This window comes from Cygnus olor, chromosome 4, assembly GCF_009769625.2.
Source record: "Cygnus olor isolate bCygOlo1 chromosome 4, bCygOlo1.pri.v2, whole genome shotgun sequence".
NCBI classification, from domain to species: Eukaryota; Metazoa; Chordata; class Aves; order Anseriformes; family Anatidae; genus Cygnus; species Cygnus olor.
Window position 1 is genome coordinate 26,699,132 of NC_049172.1, and position 14,532 is coordinate 26,713,663.

Sequence of the window (14,532 nt, forward strand, 5' to 3'; positions counted from 1 at the left end):
TGGGGGCTTTCAGGCAGTGTGGGGACAGACTTACAAGCTAGCTCTGTTGAAGGCAGCGAATTTTGGACAGTCTGCTTCATGGCAGACATCAGGATTTTTGTCCTGTACTTTCCAAAACTGTGTCAGGACAGATCAAATGCTAAACCTCAGCCAACCTAGAAAGAGAGAACAGAGTTCAGTGATCAAGAGAAGAATTTGAATGTCAACAAAACTTGATAGGGAGGGCAGTTAGAAGAAATGTGGGAGTTTTGTTGCTTACAAGTTGTTTTACTTGGAGCTAGTTCAGGGGTTGAAGTGTTTTCCTTGCACAAAAGTTGAATGCGGGTGACAATTTCAAGTGTATTGGCGTAACATCAGTACTGTCATAGCACATGCATGTTTTTATGTCTACAAGAACATATAAAGAACGTATATTTAAGGCTTTTTCTTCAGGACAGTATTTTTGCATCAGCATCAACACCAATTCACACAAATGTGCCAAGTGAAACAATTACCAAGTGTTAATAGAGTTGTGATTCATAGGGTTTCTACTGTATATTTGCAGGTTGTGTTGTTGTTGTTATTGTTTGTTTTTTGAAGTGTGTTTGATCTGAGTGATTCTGTCTAGATGAAGTACAATAGCATGCAAGATCGGAGAAAAGCCAGCCCTGATAGCGGCGGGCCCTAAGTTGCAAGCTGTCCTAGCAAGACAATGAAGCGGGGACAAGAAATCACTAACAGTTTGTGGAGTTTCAGTCCATTGGAGCGTCCTACTCAGGTAGTCATCTTGCGTCAGGCCATGCCAGAGTCTGAATCAGAGACCTCAGAGGTCGCACTAATGACATCTATTTTCCAAACATATCTCAGCCAGTTGAGTAGCGTGAGTAGTTGAGAGAGAATTAAAGAGTCATCAGCCTTTCATTATCCTATCTGATTCTTAACTCTTGGCTCCAAAGCAGTGCTTTCCCATTACAATGCGTTACGATTGAACCACGTAATTAAAATACTTTTTATCTAAATGAGAGAGTTGTACTTCTTGTGAGTTTGTCTTTGGAATTTCTTTGTGGAATGTAATTATTCTGTGCATTCCCTACTCGTGAACGTAGGCGGTTATTAATTTTGCTTACTATGAAGTCTCAAAGGTAGGAGGAGCTTATGCAGTAGGACCTTACAGGCTCCTTCAAGTTTTAGAAGTTAAAATTGCTCAAGAAGTGCATGGTCTCAGCCCACTGGAAGGGCTTTTTCTTATCTAGTCCATTCTCGTTATTAGTCATTTTATCTGAGCAGTTTTACTGTCCTTAGAAGACAGGTTATGGCAGAAATCTCTCTGGATATCATGGAATTAATTTTCATGGAATAAGCTTTTAGTGGAATTAACCTGGCTGAAGTGAGAACTAACTGAATCATTTTGAAGAAAACATTGAGATCATGGCACGTGTCATATTTGAAAGTCAGAGGACTGAAACCTTTAGGTTGAGAAAACTTTGAGGTTATCTATATTAGCAAGTCACTTGTGTTTCACACTAACACTTCCCTGCTAATGCTGTTGATGTGAGCAGTGCGAAACATGAGGTACAGTGCTCTCCGTTTCAGTATGTGCACTGGATTCGAGTCCCTTCCAGCAGGACTGCGATGAGCAGAGGCTGGCTATAGCTGGGCTCTTGGTCTACCTTTATAGTCTGGCTGAAGCAACCATGAGGTACAAACCCCAGCTTGTCACTACACAAGAGATAAATGTTAATGTAGCACTTTTCTAGCTCCCTCAGCCTTTTTGTTACAATAAGGAACGTTTATCTTGCAAAAAATGTGTAATTTGTCTAGGATTAGTTGTCTTTTCAAAAGGCCAAGCAGCTGCTTCAAGGAGAGTACCATAAAATGTTTTGAAAGCAAAAATTTTATTTCAGGAAGTTTTGAGGCAAGAAAAATTTAAAGGATATGTAAAAATAGTGAATGGAGTTTGTCATCTACTTCACATACACAGCATACATACATTCGTGTATGCTACAGTAGCAGCTAAAATTAACACCTTTGCTTTTCCACAGTAGGCACGGGGCTGTTTGAAGTCAGGACATTAAAGGAAATTAAATTGGTTCCAAAAGAATCTCAAGGAAGTGATGGGGTCTCAGGGGAAGGAGGCATGGTATTGCTTCCAAATGAAGCTTAGTGGGACTCTCTCCAGATCCTGGCAGAAAGCTTGCGTGTGACACCAAGTGAAGATGTGTGGCAGTGATGTCATGTTCATCCAGAAGACTGGACAAACACCTGAACATTTACAAAATACTGATGATGACAGGAAATAAACCCCAAAATACTTTCTCATCAGGCAGTGGAATGTCAGATGTTATCTCAGATTTTAAAAATTCTAATTCAGGTAGGAGAGCTGCGTGTGGTTACTTTGTTTTTTCAGTATCATTGATAGAGTCGTTTTAATTTTAGACCGTGTGCAGTTTTGGCAGCATTAACACTTGAACATAATGGAAAGCAAAACATGCTCAGATGAGAAGACGTGCATGTCAACCTTGATAGGTTTTCATCAAAAGGATGCAGCAACTTCTTCTTTTGCAACTGTTTTGTTCCATTGCCCAATTTTTGGCAGCAAAGTATTGAGAGATTAAAGGTACATTTCTTCATGCTGATCTCATCAAGAATGATCTCACCAAGTCACTCCCTTGTTCAGAGTCATTTGCTGGCTTTGCTCCTTCTGTATCATGTTCAAACTCCTCACCTTCAAAGCTCAGTAAGACTTTGCTCTTGGCAATCTAATTTCTCATTTATTCTCTGTGCATGAGGGTGTTTGTCTTTACGTGTGGAATTTCCTCTCCTTTTCTTGGTGCAATAAGTAAACAGAATGATTTTCATGTCTCAGTGAGCAGAGCCTGAGTTCGTATTCAAAGGGTAAAACCCTTCAGAACAATACAGAGCATTACTCTGAAGTTTCTACCTTGTTGATAAACCCTATGGGGCTTTTGATACCTATGGTAAAATACCAGCGCGAACAGGGTCTTCCGTGTTTCAGTGCTGTGTTAGTAAATCAGATGTCCCAGACTTCTGCATTGAACAGAAACTTTTTTGTAAAAGTGAGCAAATAATGTGTTTTGTAAAGGGATGTTATAAAGCTTGGATTTGTGAGAGAATTTGAGGTGTACTCAGTAAAAAAAATCCATGCTTTGCCCAGATCAGTGGCTTCAGTTTAATGCAAAAATGGAAGAGGAGATGTATTCTGATTAGCCACATTAAGACAGGTAGAGGCCATAGAAATATTTGTATTTGTTTCTTACCATTACTATTACAGCCTAGTAATACCACTTTAATACTGGAATCTTTTCTAGCTGTTAGCAATACCCTATGGGGTTATGGAGACTGCCTTTTACTTCCTTCTAATACAGTATGGTTTTGTGTTAATCGATTTAAAAAAAAAAAAAAAAAAAAAAAAGAAAAAAAAGATTGTATTAAGCAAAAAAAGGGGGGTGTTTCTTAGCGCTGCAAGATGTTTCCTTTCTCTGAGATGATGCTGTGTGTCCCTGTATCTTCTTCAGCAAGCACATGCGCTGTAGGACTGCTCATTGTGTAAAATATGTCTGCCATACTGGCTGTATAGGTTACAGCAATGTGTTTTTGAAAATGTTTAGTTGGATTAATAGTTTTTTTTTTTTTCTTCTGGTGACTGATAAAAACTTACCAGGTGCATTTCTTAGATGGCTGTTTGGTTAATAGGACAGGTTTCAAATGAGAGCTGCAGTTTCTGATGCTTTGTTTCTGGATACGCACACGAGAGCCTGTGGTATCTCTAGCTGGCTCCCACTAAGCCGATGGGAAAGAAGACTGCTTTGGGTTTACATGAGAATTTTTTTATTTAATCTGGACTTGGAGTTGAGAATGGCATGCATCTCCCTTGGGAAGTAATTATTTGGCTGGGTATACAATTGCATATATGGCTTTTGACAGGGAGAGTAAATCCCAGATACCTGTATTAGAAGGGTAAGTATGAATTTGCAGAGCAGTGAAAAGTGCCACAGATGTGGAATTTCCAGGTTATGTGGAAAGTGAAATGAAGAGTGAAAAGAGAAGACTACACAATAGCTGTGTGGGGAAGAATGTAATGCTCAGATGTGGTCTGTAGTTTGCTAGTTTTCAGAGGGGTTTTTTGCACCTTAGGTGATCTTATGGAAACAATCAGAAGTTCTTCATACAAGCAAACGAAAAAGCAGGTGATGTTGAAGGATCTGTATTGGCACAGGAAAGTTATCAGACTTCCCAGATTTTGGGTGGGGAATGAATAGTTATGAAAGGCACTTACTAAGCTACTAGGTAAAATGAGGCTTCTTGCTAAAAGCAGAAATGTTGTCTAGGAATTTGGCATTTTGAACAACTGAATAGCTCTGGGTTCTGAGCTTCAATGATACCATGGAGAACTACTTAAGATGTGCTCTTTATAAGTCTTTCAAGTCTTTTTCCCAGTTCTTTGACAGACTCTTGACCTACATGAACGTTATCCTATGTGATATTTTTTTGTTTGCTTCTTTTCTATACATCTTTCTGATTCAGTTTTCTTCCTCAAAAAAAAAGGCTGTGCCTTATGATTGCGAAGGTAAGTGACTTTTCTCAAGCTGGCAGGAAAAATAAAAGTCAAACTTCACAACTTTGTATCTGTAATTTATTGCATCTACACGGAGTAGATGTTCCTGACAGTTTTTTAAAAAGGACCATTTTCCTAACTTGTTCTTCATAAAGTTAATACCTGTGAGGTAAGTTTCTTGCACTTTTATAAGTGTATGTTGAGAAAGTAGAAACAGCGAAACTTTCCAAAGCACTTAGTGTTGACACATACCAGTGTAACTTGGGAAGTCCCCAGGGGTTTTAGTTTTGACAAATTGGATATGGCTGGGGAGCACTAAATACATTTTAAAAATCCTACCCCACGCTGAGACCTCTTCAGGGATATACAGCTGTTTAGTGGCAGTTTGCAGGAGGACTGGTAAGTCCTGCTACGCAGTCTCCCAGTTGTACTGCTCCTCTGTATGTAGGCTTGCCAAGACAGCCGAGTGTCCTCCTCCTTTATTCTTCTTGAGGGATGCAGTTTTCTGGTATTAGCAGCCGTAGATGATATTACATGAGAACAGAATGCATTGAAAAATATGTTGGTGAAAGAGTTTAAGTGAAATGGAATAAAATTATACTGCATAACAATTTGAGGTCCCTAAACAGATTAGGAAATCCACACTGCTATACTCTGAAATGGCATTGGGACAAGAAAAATTAGCAGTTTTATGGAGACATCAAACAGCAGTCAGTCATAACATACCAAGAGAAAACCCATGGGACTAGCAGCGTTTTCAGACTAACCAACAGGGTTGTATAGCAGCTGTAAGAGCAGATCATTAAAGCGAGTCTTTGCTTTTGAGATGAACAATTTATATAAACATCTTAGTGCTACTTAGTGTATCCTTTAAAGTTTTGTTTGGATTCTTGCAAGGATCTATTTTTTCAAAACAAAATGGTTTTGTAGTAAACAATGAATCAAAAAATTTTAAAGACTTGGAATGAAATTGTCTGATATGCTTTGGCATTCCTTTTCACAATCGGTAAGAATGCAGACCCAAATTCTTTCTTGGATCTTGAAAGTTAGCTTAGTTTTCCTGAGTTTGACTTGTATACCGTCTGGTTTCCTTGTACTCCCCGCCCCGCCCCCCCCCCCCCCCATGGAAAAAGCAATCTTTAACCTGTTGAGTGCATACAGTTAAAATATTTGGGGACAGCCATTGTGCAGAGCATAATTCTTTTCTTCCTTCTACTTTTTTCCTATTTTTTTTGCTTATTTGTTTGTTTATTTTGAGAGCTTAGCTTAGTGGGAAGTGTTTAAAACTTTATTTAACAAACCATGGAAAAGTAAGTAGCTGAGAACATTGTGTTCCTGATAGGAGAAGGAGAGAAGCTGGCATTCTGAAGACACTGATTTTTTTCATTTTAAAAGTTTTCAAAAACACAGGTATTGCACAGAAAGCGACTAGGCTAAGTGCCTTTGGGAAGCTTTGTAAATGTCCCTTTCTAACCTTCCATGTTATTAGTCTGATTGTTTCGGCCCTAAGGCAACATTTTTAAATTCCTTTCATTCTCCTGTATTCCAGCTTTTAATTTCAAAACACCTTTGTGGGAGACAGTTTCTCATACTTAGATTAAACAACCTTGTATTTATTTCTTGACATCAGACAATAAAAAGTGCCAAAATGTTTTCTTCTATGTATGCTAAAAGCAGTTAAGGCAGATGAAGCAAAAATGGCTTTCATAAACCAACTCTGTCACTTTGAGCTGGCCACTGGTAATTTACCTCAAAACAACATATAAAAATTAAGTGAGGAGAGATACAACCCTCCTATTACAAAATGCAGGGTTTTCCTGAGCCAGTCTTGTGAAGTTCTGCCGAAATTTGCCAAGAGCAAAGTTAACTGATAAAGGCCTTAAAAGAGTTGGGTAGTCAAAGGGCTCTAGGAGTGCTTGCAACTCCAGGCTGTTAGCTGGCTGAAACTTGGAAGTTAAAATCCTTTTACTTTAATAATATTCTGGTATGTCACACGCTATTATGTCTAGAGGTAGTATTGCTGTTGATTAGCAGGTATACACATTAGTACAGAAAAAAATTACTATATTCTCTGATAGTTAGCTAGTAGCAGTGAAGCTTTGCAAGTCTACAAAATAGATTTTAACTTGATTGTTAAATTAAATAATTGTAAAAATATTGTTCAGTTCCTTCATTTACCAAGAATCGATTTTTTTCCTGATTGCAGTTGTTTAGCTTTTTGAAAAGGATAACAAATATGTTGATGTAATTGTACTTTATGAAAAAAAAAAAAAAAGGGGGGGGACTGGGATAAAAAAGTAATCTTGCTTCAAAATTGTTTCAAAATTGTAGGTCACTGATAAATTGCACATGGGTGGATTTTCAGGGGTAACCTGGCCAGCTAATGTTCTCTTAATGTTATTTATTTAAAATAGCAAACTTTTACTAAAATTAAAAACTGCACCAAGTCGCAGCTAACTGTACTTAAACGTGCCATTTCAAAACAACTACAAATCATTTTACTGTTTTAAGTCAAACGTGTGGTAATTTTGTAGGTATGCTGGGAACAACGATATCTAGTATAGCTATATCATTAGAAGCTAGTAGAAATGGATATAGTTACTGACATTAACATCACCTACTTCCCTAATCTAAGGAGCTGTCATAGAAAAAAGTGAACTGTCAGATAGTGTCTCAGTATACTCAGGAGAGCAATAGTAATTTACATCATGTGATGCCAAAGGTTTGTTTTTATGGTTACTACAGCATGCTGGCAACCTGATAGAGCCTCCTCATAGAAGTAATCTCACATTTTTATCATTCATATGGCAGGTATCTCAGAAGCTCTATAAATAGAAATCATTACATTTGTACTCATGACCTTTGCAATCTTCCAAGAAAGTTGTGATGGTGAAAGTATGTGAAATTGATTCTATTATTAATTTAGTGTTGGGTGCAGGTTAATAATACTACACTTTAGCCTCTTGGAGCACATCTGACCTTGTTTGTATCATTCTTTAGATTAGCCAAAAAAAAAAAAAAAAGCAAGGAGCAGCTTTTAACATTCTTCTTGGGTTATGGAGACGCTTCATGTTCTAGAACACAAAAAGAAATGGGGAGATTTAGTTTAAAATATTAAACCTCTAGGTTGGTGTGTTCTGTAAAACTGAGTACCTGATTTATTCAGGTGACAGCAGTACATGTATGACTTTAAAAAGGGAGCATGTTTCCTTTGCTTAGAAGGAAATCCTACTGAAGGAAACAATGTAAGCAGTTTAAGAAAGGTTTCAGCGAAGTGTTCGCATCAGCTTTGTCCTACAATACATGAAAAGTTAAGCGCAGCTACAGAAAGAACAAAGGAGGCAGAAACAAAGAAATTAGCCCTGCAAACCAGACAGATCAGGTGGCTTTAAATTAAGACTCAGAAACAGGTGTTGGAGCCAGCTAGATGAAAGAGACATGAAACAACTGTAGGTATGACATGGGATGATCTGGAGATAGGACTGAGCAGCTTGGCAAAGGCCAAACAAGTTAAGAAGAAAAATGCATGTTAAAAAAAAAAAGTGAAAGATCTGAGTCAGAAGAGCAACAAGATGGAGAATGAACAAGAAGATTAAAAGGGACAATATATTGTCATTGAAAAGGTTTTTTTTGAATAGGAGTTGGAAGATGAAATCTTGGGTATGCCTGCACATAATGCAGAAAGTACATGCAGAGAACTCGCCTGACCCAAACCTGCCTTGCCAACAAGCTGGCTGGTATAGTTACTGCAGCATATTAACAAACACCTTTCTTACGTAAAGGCAGTTTGTACTGGCAACCAAGTGTGTCTTACAATACTGGTTCTTAAGGCAAAAAATGTTATACTGATAAAGGCACCTTGATAGCCCTGAAGTTATTGTACTTAGAATTGCCGCGTAATTGGAGCATTTCAGGAATCATAGATTTCTCATCTTGTGCTGGTTATTAATGTGACTTAGTTCGGTTGAGGAACTCCATGCAAGTAAAAATAGAAGAAAAATCATTTTTCTGTCTTGACCTGTAATAGAATTGCAAATAATTAATGATTATTAAAGATCCTTTTATAACACGGATCAAAATGATAGTAACTCCCCGTTTTAGACTTTCTCTAAGGAAAGGCAGAGGTTATTTCGGAAAGCTGGGCATAAAAGCTGCTGCTGAGCTGTCTGAGCAGGCCAGCGTTTTTGGAGGCTGATACGCTATGGTTTTGCATCTAGGCAGTTTCAGAAAGCTTTTTTGTCTGTCTAGTACTCAGAAAAAAGCCTGCCTGCTCCCTTGAAGACACTCAGTGTCTGGGAATCTCAAATAGCTGAAAGCTGTGTAGATAACATGGGTGAATTCAGCCGGCTGACAGGAGAACCCAGGCAATGTCCCAGCGCGGCAGCCGGAGCAGGATGGGACGACGTGCCTGGAGGAGTGCGGAGCCCAGCGGCAGCACCACGGTGGGAGGCTGGGACGAGGCCAGGAGGCGGCTGCCCTGCTACCTGCTGAATTCGTTTCCTTGGCGGCAGCAGGAGGGGAGGTGGTATTTTTGCTCCTTCAGCTTGCCCTGGTTCTCCAAGTGAAATAAGTTACGCAACGAGCACTGTTTTATGCCAGTGTAAGCATATTTACACTTGGGCCTCTGCCATAGAAACTTCTTTTTAAAAGGAAATCAGATCTCGTGTTTCTGTGCAGGCATAAGTTTCTCTTGGCTTAAGCTCATGAAACGTACGTACAGTTGTCCATTAAAAAGTAAAAGTAAAGTTAGAAATAAGGGGACTAAAGAGAAAGTATAAATCCAAAGAGAACTGCACAGGAGTTCTGTAGGTTTCTAAGACAAAATATCTGGATGGGGAGAAGAAATATGGGGAAATCTAAGAAATCCCAGCCTCATATATATATGGATGCATATGCTCTTTTTGATATTCTTGTTAAGCTGTTGGTTTTGATGTCACTGCATGTTATTTTCTGTAAAGGAGTCTTTGGATGTATATCCATGCCTTAGCTAAAACTGAATTTAACAGTTTGCATTTAAGCAGTAGCATTAGAAATCTGAATATTAGTTATTGCATAAGGACAACTGAGGAAATAATTTTAAGAAACCTATTTTGCTTGATGTCCTTCTGGGTTTTAAATTTTCATTTCCTAAAATGTTTTTTTTGTCTGTTCTTTGGTTGCTTCCTCAAAGAGCCCCAGGCTAAATGGCAGCTGTAAACCTCAGGGTAGACTGCAAAGTTTTTCTTCCAAAGCCTTCCTTTCATGTTTAGCCAAGCGAGAGACAGGGAGTGAACTGTAAACTCTGGCTCAGCATTATCTTCGCGGCCTGCCCTCCTGGTGAGCAGTTGGAGGGGCAAAGGGGAGGCCGCTGAGCGTGGTGGCCGAGAGCTGCGACCACCAGGCCCTTGAGGGGTGCCCGGGCAGGCCATGCACATACAGGGCACGGTGGTGGGCCATAACCCACCCCAGCCTTCCCCCCGTTATCCTTTGCCTGCTGCAGAAGGAAAAGGCATTCACCTGCTTTCTCTCCCAAGTCATTTAACCCTTTCTCCTTAATTGTTGGTAGCCTGGCTGAAATCCTTTGCCTGGCTGGCTGAGAACAAGTGCAGATCTTTGACAGGATCTGTTCCACTCACACTCCTGTCTTGTTTTGGTTTTGTTTGCGTCTCTGAAAAGGGATTTTTTTCTGACCATATTTCATACACAAAGCCAGTCTTTCAGTTCTTCCCTGGTACAGGGACACAGGTGGCTTTCTCTGGGGACCACTGGGTGAGCGTCCTGGACAGCTCTGGTGATAACCTTGGCACAAGAGAGAAAGGAAATTATCTTGTCATAGCTGTAACTGCTCGGAGCCCTCTTTCTACCAAGTAGTTCTTCGGATCGTAATCACTGAAGTGCAGTAGGGTTCTTGTTGGTTTTTGTTTGTTTGTTTTTAATTGGGGAGGAAATGGATAAGCAAGCAGTGCTTCCTCTGTTATATAGAGGCATGCTTCTTTTGTGGCCCCGAATTTCCCCTTTGGTCAGTCAGAGCCTACAAATTCTTCGTTTGATGTCTTAGTCTTTTTCCTTGTCTGGGTTCATTAAGTGTACCATTGCTGTTTATAATGTGCACCAATACCATTTTAAGTGTGATCATGAAGAAAAGTACTGTTTGCATCAGTCTGAAGATCACCAGATTTTGTGAACAACTGTATGTATAATAATGTTTTAGTGCCCATCCTGGCTGCTCTAGAATGAGCTGTGGTTGGCCTGTGTTCATATATAAATCATACTCATCTGTACCTTTGTGTGTGTACATATATATATGAATATGATTATCCTTTGACTTTTTGGTATAGAAAGAAAACTATTAAATAGGCTAATCTTTAAGATATTATTTACTTGTTCATGAAATTATTATGATTATAAAGTCATGCACAAAAATTAAAGGTACCAAGAAAAATGGGATTATATTGAAAGACAGAATTTTAAGTGGTAAATATGAAATAAATTATGAAGTACTCTGCCTTCTGACTAATGACACAGACTCTTAAGTGGTAATTCCTTCTGAGAATTTTCTTACGTTGTGTACCTCCTGAGATATTGCGTGTTCAACTTCAATTTACAATCTGTTGTGGTAGAAAACTTGAGAGGAGAGATGTATCGTGGTATAGACCATGGTGAATAATACTGCCAACGTTGAAATTCATTACAACTTATATTTTCTATATGGGATTGCATTAAAGATGTAAAATGCTGTGCTGTAGTTGAATATAAATGCTGTCTTTGGTATGGAAAAACTGTCTTGGTAAGGGAAGTTACTGCTGTTTACATCATTAAAGGATTGAGCTCCCCTCTAAATGCTTAAGTTTGGAGAGAGAAGAGTGTTGAAGGAAGAAGCCCTAATACTGGAGTTGTAGAGGCTCACTCTTTAAGGAAGGATGACACTTATTTTGTAATGCTTCTGACATGCATTCAAGAGCAGCACTAATGACCAACAGTTTTAAGTTACTCTAGAGGGATCGGAAGAAAACCCAAGGATACAAACCTTCAACTGGTTTTATTCAGTAATTCTTTTTGCCATGTTTGAAGAATAAATAAATAAAAGGGGTTGTTCCAGGATGAAATCTCTCACCTTTAATCAAGGGAGATTTGTTTTTCAGGCTGGAAAACACCTCCCTTATGTCCTCTTGCTCATCATTAATAAGCAAGCAAGACAGGCAGAAAACATGCCCCAAAGGTCGTACAGCAAATTTGTTATTCTAATGCTGCATTTTCTTGCAGAATTCTTCTGTCGGCTCTCTCGAGTGGTCAGAATACTTTTCAGTAGTCTGATTTTGTTTCCCAGTAATGTTGTTGTTGTTTTGTTTATTTTTAATATTGAACTGATAAGCTTAGTGAATTTGTATGTAAGGGTTAAAATATAATGCTTTTTATTTTGCTTCTTTGGTGTCTCAATGTTGCAGCATTACTGGAAATCATGAAATTTAGAGGAAAATGATAATTAAGACTGTACAGAACTGAAGCTCTTCCTATATGTTTAGGTAAAAACAGTAGAATTGCTACAGTGAAATAATTTTATTATGTATAATTTTACTAAGAAATTTTATACATCTGTTTGCACGCATAGTCCCCCAAAGAAGGCAATATAACTTCAATTTAGTAATGCTTACCTAATTCTAGCAATCTTTTTTCTTTCTCTTTAGGGTGTACCTCAGTTACCGTGTGCCAAAGCATTGTACAACTATGAGGGAAAAGAACCTGGAGATCTTAAGTTCAGTAAAGGAGACATCATCATTTTGCGTCGACAGGTGGATGAAAATTGGTATCATGGAGAAGTCAATGGCATCCATGGCTTTTTTCCTACCAACTTTGTTCAGATTATTAAACCTTTACCTCAACCTCCGCCTCAGTGCAAAGCACTTTATGACTTTGAAGTAAAAGACAAGGAAGCAGATAAAGACTGTTTACCATTTGCAAAGGTAAAAACTGAATAAAATTAGTATTTTCTTTTAATAATTTCATTCACTTGGATAAGAAATAATAAGACTTCAGTAGTCTCATCTGTGTTTTTAATGGATCTATACAAATATGAAAAGGGCAGATAATTCTGTATGTATTTCTCATTTGTAGATTAGGTTTGCTTTCTTTTTCTTTCTGAATTACATACAATTTCTCTGAGGTTTTATTTTTGAGAATACAGTTTTTCATAATTACAGGAATAGCAGTCTTAACTTCTGAGAAATAACCTATGTTATGAATTAAGTGTTCCATCTTCTAAAGAAATGCTCACTTAAAATTGTCAAAATTGATGCTAATTTTTAGCTTTGTGTTCAGTAAGTGACATTTTTAGGCTCCAGACGCTAAATACAAAGTACTACTGAATTTTGTTGTTCTGTAATATTGCCTTTTGGAAAACATGACATTTCTTCTTACATTGTTGTAATTAATTTTCTATCTTGCAAAGCACAAAATGATACTGAGTTTTAACAAGTATTGGAGCTGTTCCTTTTTTGGTTTGTGATTCTTTAGTTTATGAAATTGCACAAAAATGCTACAAGATAAATGTGAGCTGATCACATTTTTGTACTTTTTAAAAAAGGAAAGGATGGGTAAAATTTTAAAAGTGACAAGTTTTATCTCTTTTCCTGAAATTAGGACAAGTGCATATATCAACAGGCAGTGTTTTTTTACCACACCTAGCTAATTGGCATTGGCTAGCATGTTTTGGTTAGATTGACTGTTTTTTTTTTGTTTTTTTTTGATATACAGTCATTCTTGAGTGGGCATCTGTTTCCACATGCTTTAACTTACCTGTGAAGTAAATGTGTATCTCAGTATAGCAATGTTTAATATGCATATGAAACTTTTTTAGTGTAATGTTCTCAAAATCTTATCTAAAAACAAAAGTTCGATCTGTATCTGAAAGAAGTCATACCACTTACCAGTGTTCTTATGTATTTAAGTTGAAGAGCAACACCTAGGGAAGTTTGAATAATGAGTCAGCTGAGACGTAAAAAAGTTGAGGTTCTGTTGATTAATGACAGGACTTAAAAGTGGGGCTGATAAGAGTACAACAGGCTGAACGTGACAGGAAGTCTGTTATGAAGGACAAAGTCAAATGGCTGAGGTTGGCTATGGACAGTTAGCTGACCTCCAACAAAATTAACTTCAAACCCAAGAGCAGCATTTTTGTGTTACGGAGTGCCTTCTTTGTGGTACTTGTCCACGTACTGCCTTCTCTGATTACCCGTGCATTATGGAGGGAAATTTAATTAGAAGCTTAATTAGAGCTGGGAGACATAATCACTGCATGTTCACACAGGATGATGTTCTGACTGTAATACGCCGAGTGGATGAAAACTGGGCAGAAGGAATGCTGGCTGACAAGATAGGAATATTTCCGATCTCGTATGTTGAGGTGAGTACAGTTGGGCTATCAGTAAGGTTGTGCCTATGGTGTATTTCATCTTCGAAAAGAAAACTCCTGCAGTTACTTGATAGTATTTTTAAAATAATGGTACCGTTGATGATTCTAAAATAACCTGAGATATAAATAATCTTAGATCTAGAATAATCTAGAATAAGATCTGTGTGCTTAGTTTGGGAAAGTTCATGACCTCAGCAGCTGAACAAGTGATTTTTATTTAGCTATTTGATACATATTTTCATCAAATGAAATTGGAATGAAAGTACTTGGAGGCAGTCACTGCATTTTCTTGTTAGTACTGTGAGTCACACAGTCAATCACAAACTACACTTAACTACAAAATGAAAGACATCAAGTCTGAGAAATAGTAATTTTTGCACTGTCCCTAATACCTGCCTCTCAAAACCAAATGAGCATAGCTAGAAATTTGGAGAATATAGGCTGTTAAGCAAGTAAAGCATCGAACTTTACATCAAACAGACTGTTAGATAAAATGCTCAGTATATTCCTGGATTTCTCAAATCTGATATGACAACTTGCAGTGAGAGGTAGTGCTTGAGAAAGTTTCCCTCGTCTTTTAGAATTTCAC

At 38.0% G+C, this 14,532-nt stretch overlaps 1 protein-coding gene across 3 annotated transcripts in view; it reads left to right on the forward strand.

The window, feature by feature from the left end:
* SH3RF1 (SH3 domain containing ring finger 1) overlaps positions 1–14,532 on the forward strand; it is an 85,412-nt gene that overhangs the window by 34,355 nt on the left and 36,525 nt on the right. For all 3 annotated transcript variants that reach the window (XR_005819807.1, XM_040556594.1, XM_040556595.1), the window contains 2 exons: positions 12,220–12,495; positions 13,839–13,934. Coding sequence is in view for 2 of the 3 variants with exons in the window: in XM_040556594.1 (XP_040412528.1) it covers positions 12,220–12,495; positions 13,839–13,934 (372 nt within the window). In the remaining variant the exon portion in view is untranslated. The remainder of the gene's footprint in view (positions 1–12,219; positions 12,496–13,838; positions 13,935–14,532) is intronic.